The 20,893-nt window shown below is 32.2% G+C and overlaps 2 protein-coding genes across 2 annotated transcripts in view; one reads left to right on the forward strand and one right to left on the reverse strand.

The window, feature by feature from the left end:
- Positions 1-20,893, reverse strand: part of LOC133331362 (secernin-2) — a 220,789-nt gene that overhangs the window by 52,508 nt on the left and 147,388 nt on the right. The window lies entirely within an intron of this gene.
- LOC133331364 (pneumococcal serine-rich repeat protein) overlaps positions 1-20,893 on the forward strand; it is a 51,403-nt gene that overhangs the window by 14,925 nt on the left and 15,585 nt on the right. Inside the window, 1 exon segment of the mRNA XM_061539761.1 lies at positions 20,367-20,826. Within this exon segment, the coding sequence (XP_061395745.1) occupies positions 20,367-20,826 (460 nt within the window).

Below are 20,893 nucleotides of genomic sequence, written 5' to 3' on the forward strand. Positions count from 1 at the left end.
TTCTTCTTCTTCGACTCAGTCTCCACCATCGTATTTCTATGTGTTGTGTGTTGCCCCGTTTAACTACTAAATAGCAGCAGCAACAACAACAAATCACATGAAAAACAAAACAACAACTCCTAAACAGTCAGGCAGAGGCAGGCATTGGTTACACAAAAGAATAAAACAACAACAACAACAGCAAAACAACAAAAAGGGCACTGACATTGATGGCACTCACACACCGTCAAAACATATGAGGCACACACACACGCCATTCTCAAAAAACATACACTTGTGTGTAGTTGAAGATAATAATGATTTTGTTGTTGTTGTTCGTAATCACGATAATTACGCTGGAGTTTGACGATGATGATGACGACGTCGATAATGTCGATTATTATTTGTGTGCCATCATAGTTGGGCTCTGACATTTGTCCGTCGTCATTCAGCTGCCATTGCTTCTTCTTCTTCATCTTCCCCTTTTCATTTTCTTTGGTATTGAAGAAATCAAGAAGTGTTCTAATTTCATATTTACAAACTTGTCGTAGTTGTTGTTGTTGCGGTTTCGTTTTATTATTGTTATTATTACACCAGCCGTAACTAAAATACTTCCTGCTGCTGTTGTAATCGTCTTCTTCTTCTCCTAATTCAACCAAAAACAAAAAAAAGCACCAAGATAAGATACACAATGCCTTAGTGTGTGTGTGTTTGTACTGCTAAAAAATAAACCCCATACAAAAATCAGCTATTACCAATTGGTAGCGGATTAGATAGTATGGAGTGTTGTAGGCCACAAAAACAATTATTACAACATTTGTTTTCGATTCCTTGTCATTCTTCACAGAAACAAAATGTAAATTATACCACCAAAGAGAATTCAATGCAAATGCATTATTCCCCATTCTCTCCCTCTCACACAAAACCCCTCTTTCTCCCATGCAAAAAAAAAAAACACAATTGCACAAATGTCATCGCATTGCAATATACCTTGCAAAAGCACACATGCACTGCTCTCTTTACTATGCAATAACTCTATTTCTCCTCTCTCTCACACACAGATAAATCTCTTTGATTTCCTGTTTTGTTTGGGTTTTTGTATGGGGTGTTTTTGCTTTGTTTTGTTTTTAGTACTTGATTTACCACAACTGTACAGCAGTAGCAGCAGCAGCACACCACATAATCATCGTCATCATTATCAGCCAACATTGTTGCTGTATGTGTGTGTGTTCGTTTGTGTGTTGCATTTGTTTTTTTCTGTTTCCTTTCTATTTCCATCGTTCATGCTTGTTCATTTCTTCTAGCCTCGTCAATAAAAGGTAACAAAATATAAGGGGAGGGGGGAAATATTATTGTGCCTACGTGCAGATTTGTACCGGCAAATATCAAACAGTTGTGTGTGGTGTGTTGTGTAAGAGAGCAATCAAAAAAGAGAGAGAGAGAGGAGAAATTGTTAATGGTTTGAGAATTCCCCTTTTGTTTTGCCCGCTAGAAAAGAGATTCTTTTGGAAAAACGAAAGAGAAACATCGCTTTAGTAATGACCACTGGGTGATATTAACAGAAAAACGCCAAATTATTATTTTTTTTTTAAATAAAAAAAAAATAGGAAAAATTATAGCAAATATACAAATTGAAAGGAGATACTATTTTTTAAACATAAAAATTGATTTTATTTTTCATTACAAATTACTTATTTTTTATTACAAAAAAAAAAAAAATAAATAATAATAAATAAAAACCTCTTAAAAAATTATAAAAAAAAAGTTATTTTAGAAATATAATTTTAATTTTATAATTTTAATTTTATTAAATTTTGAAATATTTAAATTTTTAATTTTTGTTCAGAAACAAAATTTAAATTTTAGGGTAATTAAAAAATAGGAAAAATCATAGCAAACATACAAATTGCAAGAGGGATATTTTAAACATGACAAATAGATTTTAAATTATTTATTTTTATTACAAAAAAAAAAAAAAAAATAATAATAATAAATAAAATCTCATAAAAAATTCTTTAAACAAATATTTCAGAAATTCGATTATTATTTTATTAAATTTTAGAAATTTGTAATTTTGTCATGAAAACAACATTTAATTTTTATGGAATTTGGAGATTTCATATAGAAATTAAAATTCAGTTGAGCTGAATTCGGAGATTTCCTATAGGGCTGAATTGAAGATTGCCTATAGAAATCCAAATTCAGCCCGGCTGAATTGAAGATTTCCTATAGAAATCGAACTTCGGATGGGCAGAATGGAAGATTTCCTATAGAAACCAAAATTCAGAAGGGCTGAATTGAAGATTTCCTATAGAAATCAAAATTCAGACGGGCTTAATTGAAGATTTCCTATAGAAATCAAAATTCAGCCGGGCTGAATTGAAGATTTCCTATAGAAATTCAAATTCAGCAGGGCTGAATTGAAGATTTCCTATAGAAATCAAAATTCAGCCGGGCTGAATTGAAGATTTTAATAATTATTTACAAAATAAATAGGTTACAGAGCAATTTTTTCTAAAAAAATTGTTTTGTTTTAATTTTTATAAGTATTTTAATTTTTTCAAAAATATTATACATTTTTGAATTTTTTTAACTCTTAAGGTTTTTTTGAAAATTGTCTTTTTTATTTTATTTTTTTTTTTAAATAATTTTGAAGATTTTTTTTTTTTGACAAATAAAAAAATGGTAAAAAATCTACTTTTTTTAAGTGTGGATTTTTTTTAAGAAAAAAATGTTTTTTAAAAGAATATTTTATTTAACGTATTTTTTTTCGTAAAATAGTTTAGAATACCATTTATATGTGTCTAGTTTTAAAATTCCATTAATTAATTTTGGCGTTTTTACACGCCACACTGACCACACTGTTTCCCTCATAAGATTAATCTGTTCTCTTATCTCACTATTGAACACCTTTTTTGATGGCAGCTGGTCTGGGAGAGCGAATATATCATGAATTCTTTTTTTATTATTTCACCTTTTTTCTGGTTTAATAAACATTTTGTGTGCCGACTGGCCTTTTACAATTTGTATTCTTTCCCGTTGTTGTTGTTGTTGGGTATTTTTTTATTTTTGTTGTTTTTTTATTACATGTTTATTTGTTGTTTGTTTATGCGTGCAACATTAAAAAAGTCATTGGGTTTGGTTTGTGTGTTCTGCCGTATCGTGCCTGTTTGCCTGCTTTTTTTTTTGTGTTTGCTCGCACATTGCACAGAGAGTGAGAGTAAATTATGTTAAGAGAAGAGAACGGTATTCTTGCTGTGTTTTTGTTTTGTTGCGATGGATGGATGGATGATTTTGTCATGACTGCTGCTTGGCAGTCAGTCAGTCGTTCAGTTACAGACGCAGCATTAAAACGTGTGTGTGGAAAATTTTGTTTAGCACGGACGCGCTTCAATTTTTGTTTTGTTTCATTTCGTTTCATTCGTTGTGCTCGGTCGTCGTCATCATCATCATCGTCGGGTGAAGAGCGCGTCGTTGTCGTCAAAGAAATAAAACAAAAAAAACACAACACACCGAGTCTCGTGAATCCAAAAGAAAAGAGGAGACAAATCTTTTTGTTTGTTTCTCCGTATTGCTATTTTGTTTTTGTGTGTTTTAAGTGTATGTATGCATGCATGCGGCGGCGGGAGTGTATTTGTTGATGCATTTTTTTGTTTCGTCGTCGTGTCGTTCTTTTATAATAATAACAACAACAACAAGTAAAGTGATGTTTTTTTTTGATGTTGAAGAAATTAAAATAAAACAAAATTAACTTGGTAAAGACCGACGACGTGTGTGATGAGTCTTCTTCTTATTCTTTAAAATCATAATCATCGTCGTCGTCATCATCGTCACCAATCATCGTCGTTGTTGACGTCGTTGTGTTGTTAATATGAAACGGCTTTGTGGTATTAATTTCATTGTGTGTTTGTTGTTGTTGTTTTAATTGAAATGCCTGCTGCTGTGATTTTTTCTGTTTTTGTTCACAAAAATAACAAAAAGTAAAGCAAAATATAGAAAAAAGAAATAATCGTCTGTCGTTTATCGTGGTTTAAGCTCTCGTGTGAGTGTCGCTCGTTCTGTATGAGTGTGTGTGTGCTTTGGCGGCCTTTCAACGTGTATAAATAGTGTTGTTGCTATATTTATTCTTTTTTATGCTGTGCGGTGTGGTGACGGCGTCGTCGACAAAGTTAACCGTGCTCTGCTTATTTACCTTTAACCAACCAAGAACAGCAGCAGCAACAACAAGAAACCCATTGTATGGTGTGTTTATCATCGTCATCATCATCATCATCAACAACAGTGTTGTTGCCGTCGTCGTCAATTGTCTGGCAATTCTTGTGCTAGCCAACAACCCAGCCATCCAGCCAACTGTCTGTGGATATTCTTCGTGTATGGCTGGCAGACTAACTGAGTGTATGTGTGTGTGTAAATGTATTTGGCCGCGAGTTTTTGGCCTTTTATTTTATGTTTTGGTTGGATAATGTGTGTGTGGATACCACCATCGACAACAAACAACATTGTCGTCGTCGTTGTTCTTGTTGTTGTTATGTCTGTGCTCCAAACCATAAGGCCAAATACAAACAAAAATAAAAAGCAACTGGAAAAAATAAGGAAAAATATCAACGTCGCCACCAAAAAAAGAAAAAAAATCCAAACAGAAAAAAGTGAAGAACAAAAACACAAAACAAACGATTTAAGCCACCAACCAACCACAGCAGCAGCAACAACACCAACAAAAACAATCAAATCAAGTCTCGGTTTTTTTTTTTGTTTTAATAGCTACATAGCTAAGTCAACTAACCAACCAACCAGTCATTCCAAGACACCACAAAGCAAAAAAAGTCGTCGAAGAAAAAACACAACGACTGATTCTTGATATGCCGTGTTTCTGTTTTTCTGTTACCAATTACTACACTAGTTTACAAAAATATTTTGGCAAAAAAGACCGCCCTCAAGAGGAGAATATTTTTTTTTAATGGATGCTATTGAACCGAAAAAAAAATTGAAATTAATTCTGAGAAACAATCTTTCACAATCTGCAGATAATAAATACCAGTCTTCGAGTATCAATTTTGAAACCTCAGAACCTCCCCTCACTTTCTGATAGAAGTTTTTTTTCTCTTGAAATTACATAAATCACACTGGATGGAAGACTTCGTAGGGGACCTTTCTGGTCTTCTAAAACTTTCTTCCAGGAAATTTTTTTTGATAGATCTTCACAAGGTCTTTACCATGTAGAATACCCTCAAACGATCCTCTATCTATAGAAATCCTCCCAGATATTCTCTATCTATAGAAGAACTCTAGAAAAGAGGACCCTACAAAAGATCTTCAGATCTAAGAGAATCCCTCTATCCGTACAAGGCCTATTCAAATCTATCTAAAGTGGACCTGACGGTTATTTCTCAAAGCAAACAAATTTCAGTTTTAACTTTTATTCGTTTTTTTTGAACCCGGTTATTTAGTTCTAAATATTTAAAAAAATCTGCCCAGTATCGTTTAACCTGAGATGATAATTCATGCATACCTTGAAAATTATAATTATTTTTTATAAAGCCTATAGTCGGTTATTTTCAAACGGGTATTCGGTTTCATGAAACATATATTTGGCATGAAATTTCTCTATATTTCTTCATATAAATTACAAATATATAAATGTAGAGCAGAACAAAACCCGCAAGCAATAAACATTATTGGAATGCGAGCATATTCCATATTATAAGCCAGATAATCGGTTCCTTTGACATGGGTATTCGGTTCCAAGAAACAGATTACTCGAACGAAATTCCGTAATATTTTGCTAATTGGTACGGATTCTGTAGAGCAGAACAAAACCCGGTTGAACCGGTTACTCGGTCCGATTTTTAAAGAAAAAATAGCTCAGCAAAGCTTTACCTGACGCGAATCAAAGACGTGTAATCACGCCTATTTTTATTTTTTCATTGATAACACCGATAATTGGTTCTTTTGAAACGGGTATTCGGTTTCATGATTCAGATCGAATTTTATGGGCTGGTTACTAGGTTCAAAAAATCGAAAAAGTGCCCCGATATGTCCAGTTCCATGTTGAAATTAAATAATCGTTTTTAAAAAATCGGTTCGGTTTTATACAACCGGTTTTTAGGTACCAAAATTTCAAATATCTGCAGAAAATGTCTAGTTCCGTATTAAAATAAGTCATAATAAAATTTAAAACATATTTTCGTTATTGTAAAACCGAATATTCGGTTTATTGAAACGATTACTCGGCCAACAAATTTATAAAAGGTGATCCATATGTTAATGTCGGTGATGAAATAAACCGCTATAGAATTGAAAATATATTTCCGTTATTGTAAAACCGAATATCGGTTTTAATGAACCGGTTACTCGGCCATAAAATTCAAAAAAATTGCCGGATATGTCAAGTTCTGTGTTGAAATAAACCGCTATAAAATTGAAAACAAATTTTCTGTATTTTAGAACCGGATAAACCTCGCCATAAAATTCAAAAATTTTCCCTGTGTACAAATACAACACAATGACAAAAACCGAATATTTGGTTTATATAACCCCCCTAAAATATTTTGCCTAAGTTGAAATAAAGCACAAATAACATTTTAAAGAAATTTTTGTATAACTAGTGTAAAAATAAATGTGTCTATTAACACAACATATATTTTTATATGTAATCTTTTTTTTTAACTCTTTGACGTTTTCAGTGTAACTTTAGTGGTTATATTCAGATAATTGTGTATTAAAAAGAATACCAAAAACAAATAAAGAAACAAGAACACAAAAAGCCAAGTACAAAGGAAAATAAAAGCCTAAGCTTCAAAAGAAACCCTATAATTTGTAAATATTCAAAAAAGAAAAGACTGATTTTTTTATTATTATTATGATAAATATCTAAACAAATACAAGTCTGCAATACAACAACAACACCAACTACAACATGAACGAGATTGAAAAGCCATTGGCAGCCTTTAATATGATTTATTTTTGTATAACAAAATAAGAATTTTTGAAGTGGTCTATAAGGAGAGTGAGAGAGAAATATAACACTCTCATGGCAATTGTGAGAGAGCCCAAGAGAGATCAAGAGAAAATATTACAAGAAAATAATAATAATAACTGTGATAATTCAATAAAAATATTTTTTTACAAGTTGCCAAAACCAATTGAGTGATTAAGAAAGAGAGAAAATAAATAAATAAAAGAGAGTGAGAGTGCGAGAAGAGTTTATAGTGTTTCAAATATACCAAAACAAAAAATATCACAAAAACAAAAAGCCCAACAAAATGATGATGATGGATACCTCAACACCCATGGATAACAGTTCCTCCGGTACTGTTATAACCCAACAAACAAATAATTCCGGAGGTGGTGTGGCGGGTCACAATGATCTCACCGGCATTACAGCCATGGATACCACACCGCCACACGATGTCAATGATCAATTAGCCCCACCACCACAAACAGCAACAGGTGATGGTACCACCATTCAAGCTGCCTTTACCGTGGTGGCCATGGATTCCACCAACACCAATACCGCTGCGGACAACGACATCGATATGCTAAACTATAAAGAGAGTCGAAAGCATAAGAAAAAGAAACGAGAGAAACGTGAAAAAGATCGCAAACATCGTGATAAAGATCGTGAACATCGCGACAAAGATCGTGAGCATCATCGCAGCGGTGAACATCATCGTGATAAGGAACATCGGCATCATCGTCATCGTGAACATCGGGATCGTGACCATTCGGAAAAGGATTATGAGAGCGGCAGCAGAACCACGGTAGGTGGTGGTGGTGGTGATTATCACTCCCAACATCAGCAGCAGCAGCATCACCATCATCAACCTCTGCTAACAACATCTGCCTCATCGTCACCCTCATCACTGTCAACATTGTCTGCCTCAGCATCACCTGCCTCGTGTTCATCATCATCAGCCGGTGCTGGTGGTGGTGTGGGTAGTAGTGGTGGTAGTATATGTGTAACAAATGCCACAGCCACATCGTATCCGCACAATTTGAAAATACGCTTTCTACTATCTGGGGTAAATATCCACTTTTTAATTTTATTTATTTTTTAGCCTAGGAAGGCCTATCTTGTAGGGAAAACCCTTTGAAGGTCTTCCTTAATTTTCCGGAATTTTCTATAAGGCAGCTACTGAACTTTTTTTTAAACAGAGAATCCGCCAGAGAGGCTTCTATAAAGGTCTTCCAACAAGAGAAGCTCTTTTGCAGGTCTTCTGTGGATAGAAGGCCTAAAAACCCTGAAAACCCCTGTTGATAGAATGCCTTAAACCCCTGAACTTCTATAAGGCAGCTAGTGAACTCTTTTTTTAACAGGTCTTCCATCAAGAGAAGCTCGTTTGCAGGTCATCTGTGGATAGAAGGATGTTCTCTTTAGAAGAGCTATTAAAAAGGGTCTATTGAGGGTCTTGAATATATAGATGTACATAGAAGGTGTTTTTTTGAATATAACCTATCCTAGAAAACCTATAGAAAATATTATTTTCATATGAGGCCTTTAAAGAAGGTATTCGATCCTTAAAAAGTTTTCCAACTGAAGAAGTCAAAGAGGAGGTCCATTGAAGGTCTCTTCTCTTGATAGCAGATCAGTTGGTTTTTCGGATTAACTCTAGTTATATTTTCTGATTTGCAGTGGATTTTTGAAATTTCATCAGAATTTAGCAATTTTTAATGGATATTCTGTTTAAAAAAACCGGTTACTCGATTCCAATGTTCAAGAAATAACGGAATTTCTACTTGATCTGAGTAGAAATAACCATCAATAACATTAAAAACCATAATTTGTAATAAGTATTCGGTTTTAAAAAACCGGTTACTCGTTTCCAATATTCAAGAAATAGCGGAAATTCTACTTGGTCTGAGTTTAAATAACCCTAAATAATATAAGAATTAAAATTTGGTATTAAAGAACCGGGTAATCGAATTTTATGAACCGGTTATTCGGTTCTATAGATGTAAAATTCGGCACAAAATGAATAGTAAATATATCATGTAAATTAAACTCGAAATTATAAAAAAAACAATTATTTACAACCGGATAAACGGATTTTATGAACCGGTTATTCGGTTCTAAAGAACCTAAAATTGAACTACAATGTAATAGAAATGGATTATGGAAAAGTAAAATAGATAAAATGCAAATTTTAATTTATATTCGGTTTGAAAAAAACCGGTTATTTTATCTCATTATTCCAAGAAATGGCGCTGTTGACTGGAACTGTGTTGAAATAAACACAAATTTAGTTAAAAACTAGTTTTCTGTAAATTATAACCGGTTAATTGGGTTTTATGAACCGGTTATTCGGTTCTACAGAACACAAATTAAACGAAAAAAAATTAATGGAAATATAAAATTTAAAGTAAAGTACAAAATATGAAAATTATAACCGATATTCGGTTTTGAAAACCCGATGATATTCGGTTTGAATAAAACCAGGTTACTCGATCTCAACATTCCAAGAAATATCGCTATTGAACTGAATTGATATAAACAAAAATTAGGTTCAAAACCAATTTTCTGTAAATTATAACCGGGTAATCGGGTTTTATGAACCGATTATTCGCTTCTGCAGAATATAAATTCAACACAAAATAAAAGGAAATATAAAATTTACAGTTAAGTACAAAATATGCAAATTGTAACCGATATTCGGGTTTAAAAACCCGGTAGTTCCTATCCAATATTCAAAGAAATGCCGCATTCGAACTTGGGCTGAGTTAAAATAGGCTTCAATAATATTCTATGCGCATATTTGTTATTATAAAACCGGGTAATCGAGTTTTACGAACCGGTTATTCGGTTATGTAAAACGTTAAATTTAATAGACAATTAATGGAAATGGATGGAAAGTTAAGTGAAATAGAAATTATACTATTTTAAATTGGTATTCGGTATTGAAAACCGGTTACTCGTATCCAATATCATTTCATTTCATGTAATTTTTAAATCTCGTTTATCTACTTCTTAATTTACTTGGCTTAAAAGAAAAATTTGACTCCCAACTTTGACTCTCCCCCTATGTAAGCAGAATTGTTTTCCCGAAAAATATTTCCAAATTAATCCTTCCATTCCCATAGTCTCGTCCTGCATACATTTGGTTAGTGTGTTGTCTCTTTTTTGGTTGTTGTTTTGGTTTTTATTATGTTAAAGAACACTTCAAACGGCATTTTCTTACCATTCCCATTGCCGTCGCCATCACACAAAAAATTTAAAAACAGTAGGAGGGGGGGATCATAAATATTTGATGCCAACCAGGATATGCAATTCTGCGCAGATGTTATTTTAAGTCACGTAGACCAAGCAACCAGCCAGCCAGCCTGCTCACAAATAAATTGCAACGTAGTAGTAGGCAGACGAGAGCGAGAGAGGGGAGAGAAAATGGAGCAGGAACAAGGAAAAAAATGAATGACAGGACATTTGTAAAATATAGGGGTGTGAACTCCTCGGCTCAATGGTGGTATCGTTGCCGGCTGCTGAGGCGGGCAGGGTCGATTTTGTCTGGTTGTTGCACTCCATAAAAATTGCACGTTTTGTCATCTCAAACAAGTGAACAAAAACATTGCTCTCTCACTCGGTTATATTTCTTTTTTTGGTTAAATGTATTCTCTGTTATTTTTGCTAACATAATAAAGAGAGTAGTGAATTTCTCTCTGAGTGTTAACGGTTTACTACTGTTCAATGCATTATTAATGGTCCGGTATAAATGACAAATAAACACCAACAACATAAATATCAAAATGAAATTACGAGTATAATGGGTTAATACTCTCCTCCCTCCCCCACACTCACACACTCTCTCTCTCTCTCTACGTCATTGTTATTACAAGCCGTTTTGTTTACTCTTGCTATAACAACAACCCCCATAACACACACACACTCAGACACAATGTACTGTTTATCACACACAGGTCGTTATCGCCGTCAACGTTCTTATTGATGCCGCCGTTGCCATTACCTTTTACATGACGGCGTTCTCAATAATTTATAGTAAAAAAATACAAATTCAATTATTATTTATATGCAAAGAGAGTAAAATTGTGTGACAAATGGCTAAAGGAAGAGGGAGGATAATAAAATTGAAAAGTGACCATAAGGAATGGGGGAAAATTGATTGCATAAAAATGGTTCTTCACACAAAATGACATACGTTTGTATTTGTAACAGCCAGCCTGTCAGCCGGCTAGCAGACATTTTTATTATTGGATTTAGACGCGCGCCTTTTCTTCCTCTTCTTTCACTTTGTTGGTATTAATAAATAAAGGGTTGAAATACATTGTGTAGTTTTTTGATGGATGGATGGATGACTAGGATTTGTGAATTCCAGAAAAATCTATTCGAGACGATATTGAATTAATAAACGATCAAATTACTACTTTGATAAACGAGATCATTTATAAAAAACAACAACAAAAATGAATGGGAACAAAATCAGTCATGTTCAAAGGTGTGAAACAAACAGCTGTTGGTGGGAATCTTTAAGAAATGAAGAATTCTGTTTTAATAGGTTATTTAAATGAAATGAGACCAGATGTCTTTTTTCGTGTGAAATTTTTGTTAAGGATAACAACTGTGTCGGTTGTATGGATTATTTTTAGCAGTTTTTTGGAAGTAGATTTAGGAATTTTTATAACTAAAAATCTATACAGAAAAATTAAGACAACTTTTCTATAATAAAATTATGTTTTTAAATTAGTTGTTATCGACAACTTTTCTATAAATAAAAGTTGTTATCGACAACTTTTTTACAGAAAATATATTTTTCGACAACTTTTTAATAAAAAATCGACAAATATTTTTATAAAGAAAAAAGTTGTTATCGACAACTTTTCTATACAGAAAAGTTGTTATCGACAACTTTTCTATACAGAAAAGTTGTTATCGACAACTTTTCTATACAGAAAAGTTGTTATCGACAACTTTTCTATACAGAAAAGTTGTTATCGACAACTTTTCCATGCAGAAAAGTTGTTATCGACAACTTTTCCATACTGAAAAGTTTTTATCGACAACTCTTCCATACTGAAAAGTTGTTATCGACAACTTTTCCATACTGAAAAGTTGGTATCGACAACTTTTCCATACTGAAAAGTTGGTATCGACAACTTTTCTATACAGAAAAGTTGTTATCGACAACTTTTCTATACAGTTATCGACAACTTTTATATACAGAAAAATAGTTATCGACAACTTTTCTATACAGAAAAATTGTTATCGACAACTTTTCTATACAGAAAAATTGTTATCGACAAGTTTTCTATACAGAAAAGTTTTTATCGACAAGTTTTCTATACAGAAACGTTGTTATCGACAACATTTCTATGCAGAAAAGTAGTGTATCGACAAATTTTCTATACTCTTGTTAGTTTTATCGACAATATTTCTATAGAAAAATTGTTATCGGAAACTTTTCTATATAGATAATTTGTTATCGACAAGTATTCTATACAGACAACTTTTTCGTATGTAAAAATATCGAAAACTTCTCTGTAATTAAAAGTTATACTTGAAGTTAAAAAAACGTCTTATTGACAGGGTTTTCTATACAAATAATAAGTTATCGATAAAATTTAGGTAGACTTTTCCACAGAGAAGAATTGTTATCGATAACATTTCAATAAAAGGAGCTGTTTTCGAAAATGTTTCTAAATAGAAAACTTGTTATCGACAGTGTTTCTATATGCAACAGTTGTTGTCGATAACTTTTCTATGTGGAATAACTGTCATCGACAAATTTTCTACTGTTATCGACTGCTTTTATAGTGTTAGCATTTGTTATCGGGTTACCTTCTATAGGAAAACATGATTATCGATAACTTTTTTATGTAAAGTATATGTTATCGATGACTTGCCTTTGCGAAAAATTTGTTATCGATAACTTTTCTTGACGAAAGTTTTGTTATCGATCATTTTTCTTTACGAAAATTGTGTTATCGATAACTTTTCTCTACGAAAAATATCTTTTTGATAATTTTACTTGACGAAAATTGTGTTATCGATAACTTTTCTTTACGAAAAATATCTTATTGAAAATTTTTCTTGACGAAAATTGTGTTATCGATAACTTTTCTTCAGGAAAATTTTGATATCGATAACTTTTCTTTACGATAATTGTGTTATCGATAACTTTGCTCTACGAAAAATATGTGATCGGTAACTTTTCTGTAGGAAAAAATTTATTAAAACAATTTTCTATACAAAAAAGTAGTTATTACAATTTTGCTATAGAACATTTTTAATTTTTTTAACTGGAAGGCTTCTTGAATGTTTTTTTTTCTTTTTTGGTATTTTAATTTTTCCTCCTAATTTATTCAATTAGTTTCATTTTCCAAAAAATTCCTTTAAGTTCTGGATGTTATTTTTTTCCTTATCCATTCAAAGGAATTGCGCCTTTCAATGGAATTTGAAACCAGCTGCCTGCCTGCCGCCTGATCCTGCTCTGAGTAATGATGAAATATTTTTTTTTCTTCCTCTCCTTTGTTTGCCAAAAAAACGAAGCACTAACGCACACACACAAGTTGCACAAAGAGTTCCTTCTTTCTTTTCGGCTTAACATCTGTCCTTTTTGTGTGTGTTCGGAGAATGTTCGAGCAACAACAACAACGAAAAACAATCTCTAGTTATATAACAGTAAACATTCCAAAAAAATAAACAACCCCACTTCTCAATTTCGGTCACCGGCAGGCATCCTGCCAAAAAAGGATAGCTGTGTGTGTGTGTTTAAGAAAGAAGTACAAATTTTTCGAGTAGTAAATAAAGAAGTTGAGGTGGTTTCTTCATTTCTTAAAGGATAGTGGTGCAACAAAGGATAATAGTTTTCAGTTTTTTTCAAAGATTAAAAGAAAGAATTGGAGAAGGAATTACAGCTGCCAAATTTTGTGTTGTGTTTTTAACACAAACACACACACTCTCAGACGTTAATGTATTTATTTGAGGTTTTCAAATGGGTAACCTGGTGTTGTACGTATGTGTGTGTGTGAGGAAGGATTAGTTTGTTGAAAATGTTTGCATCTTCTTGCCGCCATAATCCTTAAATGTTATCCTTTGCCATGATTCATCTGTTCTTTAGGTAAGAGCCTTTTTTTATTTACTTCCTTTTCATTCTCCGCATATCCTTTTTAATCCTTGTTATCATTTGTACTAAAACAAACTCATTATTTTTTATTAGATCACATCTTGAAACACATGTGTTTATCCTGTTTTTTTATTTTTGTTCTTTCATATCCTTTTTTAAAATTCCTTATCCTTTGTTGTATTTTTTCTGACCATCTGCATCAATTGCCGTTGTTTTTTTTTCTTTCTTTTGCGATCGCATCATTTTTTTCTATTTGTAAGTAAGAATGAAAAACAGGACCCTTCCAGATGTTGCTGCAGGTGATGTTGTCCGACAGGATCACCAGAAAATACAATTCTATCATTGGAGGGTATCCTTCTACCCTTGTAATTTTTTACAAATAAATGACAAATGTATCGTCGGTCATCTGCTCAGGCCGGGCCATAACTTGTCTCTCTCTCTGGTGCTCTATCTCTCCCTCTGACTTGACAGCTACATCAATTATTTATCGCCCTTGTGGACAATAGGGGTCCTTATTCCAGTACCTATTAACACCTGTTGCTTGATCGAGTCTCTAAAACCAATTCAAATGCCATTAATGATCCTTAGAATAAAACCCACATCCCTTAAGTCCATCCAAAGCCCACATCGTTTTTTTTTTAATTAGATACCTTTAATTTTATTTTTTTTAATATAATTGCCTTCAATTTCCAGCCACTTAATCGTAACCAGCCATTCATCCATCATTTGTCGGTCGATCGTCATCATCATCATGGTCACATGTTGGTGTTTTGAACCCGGCTGTCAGTTGTTGATTTTTTTTCTCCTCCATTTTTTATTTTTTTTTTTCTTTGGCTGATGATGATCCTGACCGCATAACATCCTGTTATTGCGTGTTTGGTCGGGCTATCTCGAACACAAACTTTGTATTGTTAAGCAATTATTGGTTGTTGTTGTTGTCGGTGGTCTTTCAATTTGCCAAACAAAATAGTTTGCCGCCGGTCAGTCACTGTTCTTTTTTTCTCTTTTTTCTTGTTGGTGGATATTTTTTCTTGTTTCGGTTCAGGCCCGCAGGCAACTTTGCTTTTAAGCACACGCAAAAAATGGCTAATTTGTGCTGCAACAACCCAGAAATTGAGAGCAAAACAACAACAACAAAAATAAGCAAATGAAATGCAATATCACCTCTTCATTAGTGGTGGTGTAATTTTCACACACATGATAAAAAAAAAATGAATAAATAAATAAAATAAAAAAAATTCTTAAAATAAACTATTTAAAAATGGTTTCGATAACATTTATTTTGTTATCGATATTTTTTACTTTAAAATTATCTATGACAATAGCTTTTTTTTATAGAAATTTTTTTTTAACAAAAATTTTATCGATAGGATTTTTTTTTTAATTTTATCGATAACAAAATTGTGTTTAAATAAATATTACCGACAACAGCTTTTTTTATAAAATATAAAAAAATTTTCGATAATAAATTTAATTCTGTAAACGTTTTTTTCTATATCGAAAAGATGTTCATAGTATATTTTCTCTACAAAAAATTTATCGATAATAACGTTCGCTACAGAAAATTTGTCGATAATAAATTTCGTCACAGAAAAGTTGTCGATAACAAATTTCTGTATAAAAATTTTACGACCATACATTTTCTATATAGAAATGTTATCGATAACAACTTTTCCGTATAGAAAAATTATCGATAATAACTCTTCTGTACAGAGAAGTTATCGATAATAACTTTAATGTATAAAAATGTTTGTCCATTTTATGGGGATAAATATTATCGATCATAACTTTTTGCTTATAGATCATTTATCGATAATAATTTTCATGTTATCGACAATAATTTTTCTGTATAGAAAAGTTATCGATAATTACTTTTCTATATAGAAAAGTTATCGATAATTGCTTTTCTTTTATCGATAATAACTTTTCTGTACAGAAAGGTTATCGATATTTACTTTTCTGTATAGAAAATTTATCGATAATTACTTTTCTGCATAGAAAAGTTATCGATAATAACTTTTTTGTATAGAAAAGTTATCGATAATAACTTTTCTGTACAGAAAGGTTATCGATAATAACTTTTCTGTACAGAAAGGTTATCGATAATAAATTTTTTGTATAGAACAGTTATCGATAATAACTTTTCTGTATAGAAAATTTATCGATAACAAATTTTCTGTATAGAAAAGTTATCGATAACTACTTTTCTGTATAGAAAAGTTGTCGATAACAACTTTTCTGTATAGAAAAGTTGTCGATAATAACTTTTCTGTATAGAACAGTTGTCGATAACAATTTTTCTGTATAGAAAAGTTTTCGATAACAACTTTTCTGTATTGAAAAGTTGTCGATAACAACTTTTCTGTATTGAAAAGTTGTCGATAATTACTTTTCTGTATAGAAAAGTTATCGATAACAAATTTTCTGTATAGAAAAGTTGTCGATAACAACTTTTCTGTATAGAAAAGTTGTCGATAACAAATTTCCTGTATAAAAAAGTTATCGATAATTACTTGTCAATAACAAATTTTCTGTATAAAAAAGTTATCGATAATTACTTTTCTGTATAGAAAAGTTATCGATAATTACTTTTCTGTATAGATATGGTATCGATAATTACTTTTCTGTATAAAAAATTTGTCGATAACAATTTTTCTGTATAGAAAAGTCATCGATAATAAATTTTCTGTATATAAAATGTATCGATAACAACATTTCTGCATAGAAAACTTATCGATAACAACATTTCTGCATAGAAAGCTTATCGATAACAACATTTCTGCATAGAAAGCTTATCGATAAAAACATTTCTGAGTAGATAACAACTTTTCTGCCTAGAGAAGTTGTCGATAACAGTTTTCCTGTGTATCGATAATACCTATTCTGGTCAGAAAATATGTCGATATGAGATTTTTCTTACAAAAAAAGTTGTCGATAATTAATCTTTATGCTTAAAAGCCATCGATAACTCCTTAGAAAATGTTTCCATAATTTCTGTATAGAAATTTTGGTTACAACAATTTTCCCCTATAGAAACGTTGTCGATAACATCGATTTCTTATACATTCATTTTTCGATAACATTTTTTTCTATAGGAAAATTTACTTAGTGTATTTTCTATTATCACAGCTGTGTGTTTGGCAAAATATTGCCAATAAAAAATCGTAGATAGATAGACATGCTTCAATATGCTGGGTGCCATGCAGCAGCCCCTCCTCCTCCACCACACTGCATTCCCTGGTCTTTGTTTGCCGCTCAGCGGGTGGTTGTTTATCGAACTGCATTTTTAGTCGATGCGTAACATTTTGCGTTTGTTTGTGTGTGCGTGATTTTTTTATATTTTCAAACAGGAAAAACATCTAACCAGAATTTTGCATGCATGCCACATTTTGTTTGTTTGTTTATGTGAAATTCTTTGCAATTTTGTTTTACAAGTTTTGTGGTATTTTCATATTTTGTGGTGATAAGGTATGAGAAATTAATTTGAAATACATTTGTGGTTTTGTTTTGAAAATTTCAAAACATATTTTGTCTTCGGATAATTTTTCCCTCCTGCTGAGTTAAATTTTCTTTCTAACAACTATAAATAATCTTTGCTTTGCTCTTCTGTTGCACCCTGAAATTATTTTTATTTTATTTTCTATTTTGATTTAATTTTGTGTGTTGGCTGTCGTCGTGTCTTCTCATGCCATTCAAATTTTTGACCCGTGTCTCGTCTTGCCTTTATGCAACCTCCCACTTCCCCTCACTATTTTTATTTCATGATTATTTCTGATTTTATGGCCTTTTATATCCCCAACAACAAATTTTCATTTCAATATTTTTGTATTTTTGATATATGGCCACATTCTATGTGATGCTTCTTCCTCTTCTACTATTATGCTCTGCTCAGCTGTGGTGCTGTTGTGTGTGTTCTGCTCTCACACAAATTATGTATCATTGCTTGGTCGGTCGGTCGGTCGGTACATTCAACCTGTCGCTCTAATGCCTGACGCCGCCGTTGCCTGCCGCTTTATCTGCCATTTTTTATGTTTAATATTCATGTTTTCTTTTTTGTGTATTGATTTATTATTTGTTTTCCCCTCCTCATTTTCCTTTTTCTTCTATTTTTACTTTTTTTGTGGTTCTTGTCATTGTTGGTTGTGCCTGTATCTATGACACTCTTTACCAATGCAAGCAAGACATGCATGCATGTCATCAACATTGTCTATCCACCACAATTTCTTTCATTCCTCCCGTCTACTCCATTTTCCCCTCTCTTCATTGTACCTTTCAACCATTCATCTATGTCGTATCCATTGTTGTTTGATTTGAGTCGGCAACATTGACTTTGTTTTTATGTTTTGCTGGGTTATTTCATGCCTCCTCATGCTTTTTTTATTTTCATTCTCCTCCTTTTTCACATCGACCAGCCAGTCAGCCATCAATGCCGCCTCTCTCATCCATTGATTGCTTATTAAAAATACATGGCTCCCCATTCTCTCTTTATCACATCAAATGTTTGTCTTCTCTTTGTTTACAGTTTAGTTGGGGGCAAACGTCGTTTCTCCCGTTCTGTTCTCTTGATTTTCTCTTACTCTCAGCCAACTGTAATGTTGGGGCGGCTACTCTTGGTCACGTTTCTTCTTGTCGTTGTTGTTATTTTTTTTGTTGTTCTTTTGGCTTGAATTCATTTGAAATTGCAATTTCACTTGTTGTTGTTGTGGGGTTTATTACGAAATGCATTCATTGTTGTTTTTTCTGTCGTTTATCTCTAATATGTGTGTGTGCGTGCATGTGTTTGTCTGTGCATTTCTGTTTCTGTTTGTTTTTTGTTTTTCGTTGATTTCCTTTTGGATTTCCCAGTAAAGCGGAAGTTTGTACACGTACGCATTTTTTCTTTTTCTATGTCATTTGTTGTTATTCTTGATGTTGCCGTTGTTGTATTTTTTTTCGTTCTTCTAAAGCAATAAAAAAATGTTTGTTGTAGTTATGTGAACTCTTCAATTGTGAGGTTAATTAATGATTTGTAGTTTTTTTTGAATGTAATTATGCGGTGGCTATTTTAAAAGATAATAAAACGATAAAAAATTTTGTTTCGATTACAAATTATCGATAACTACTTTCCAATATGATCAAAAATTGTTGATGACAACTTTCAAATTTATCGATAACATGCTTTTCCCTACAAAATTGACTCGATATTAATTTTTTTTCTTCCAAAAATACATCGATAACCTCTATTATGTGTAGATAATTTAAAAATTTGATATTTTTCGATTATAATTTTTTCTATAGAAAAAATCTAATCTATAGTAGTAGATATCTATGGAAAAATGATCGATAACAGTTTTTCTGTATAGAAAAATTATCGATAAAAATGTTCTATATAGAAAAGTTATCTATAACAATTTTCTATATAGAAAAGTTATCGATAACAATTTGCCTATACAGTAAGTGTCGATAAAAATTTTTCTATAAAGAAAAGTTATTGATAACAGTTTTTCTATACGGATAAGTTATCGAAAGCAGTTTGTCTATACAAAAGAATTATCGATAACAAATTTTCTGTATAGAAAAGTTATCGATAACCATTTTCTATACGGAAAAGTTATCGATAACCATTTTCAATATGGAAAAGATATCTATAACAATTTCTCTATGCAGAAAAACCATCGATAACAGTTTTTCTATGGCGAAAAATTATCAATAACAGTTTTTCTATGCAGAAAAATTTTCGACAACAATTTTTTTTGCAGAAAATTTATCGATAACAGTTTTTCTATGCACAAAAATTGTCGATAACAATTTGTCTATAAAGAAAAGTTATCGATAACCATTTTCTATGCGGAAAAGTTATCGATAAACGTTGTTCTATATTGAGAAGTTATAGATAACAGTTGTTCTATATTGATAAGTTATCGATAACAAATTTCTGTATAGAAAAGTTATCGATAACAAATGTTCTACGCAGAAAAGTTTTCGATAACAATTTTTCTATTAAGAAAAATTATCGAGTACAATTTGTCTATACAGAAAAGTTATCGATAACAATTTGTATATACAAAAAACTTATCGATAACAATTTGTATATACAAAAAACTTATCGATAACTAATTTTCTATAAAGAAAAGTTATCGATAACAATTTGAATACACAGAAAAATTATCGAAAATAATTTCTCTATACAGAAAAATTATCGATAACAAATTTTCTCTCTATAAAAATGGTCGGTAGTTCATTTTTTTTTTTCATAAAAATCCTTAACTTTTGAACAATTTCGATATTTAAATCATTTATTTAGACGCTCCTTTTTCTCCTCCATTTTCTTTACAGCAAAAAACCGAATTAAGTCCACCTGCACATCAATCGATAACCAGCAGTAGCGGTAATGAGACACAAAGTAATCGGGATGTTGGGTCTTCATTATCAAGCTCAACGACAACATCGTCGGGACATCATAAATCGAATGAAGCCAAAGTCAATGCATCAACAACCGGCGTCGGATCATCGAGTACAGGAGGAGGATCGGGAACATCAACGCATAAAAATTCCAGTTCATCAGCGGCGTCTGCCGCAGCTAAAGAACGTGAGGAACGTTATGCTGCAGCCCAGGCAGCATTGGCTGCAGCGAATGGTGGAAGTATGACGTCAACGTCAGCCGCCACAAATTCCCCCTCATCAGGAACGGCGGGTGCGCCAAGTTTATATGTATCCGTGCCACTGTCCAATGCAAATGTACCTGGAATAAATATACCAACAACAACAGCAGCGGCTAACACAAGCGGAAGTCAGGGTAATACTTATTAAACAATTATTTTCAATATCATTAAATACTAATTTTTATGTTTTTTTCTGTTTTC

Source organism: Musca vetustissima, unplaced genomic scaffold (assembly GCF_032173495.1).
Source record: "Musca vetustissima isolate MV318-11 ecotype Yass unplaced genomic scaffold, APGP_CSIRO_Mvet_v1 utg4927, whole genome shotgun sequence".
NCBI lineage: Eukaryota > Metazoa > Arthropoda > Insecta > Diptera > Muscidae > Musca > Musca vetustissima.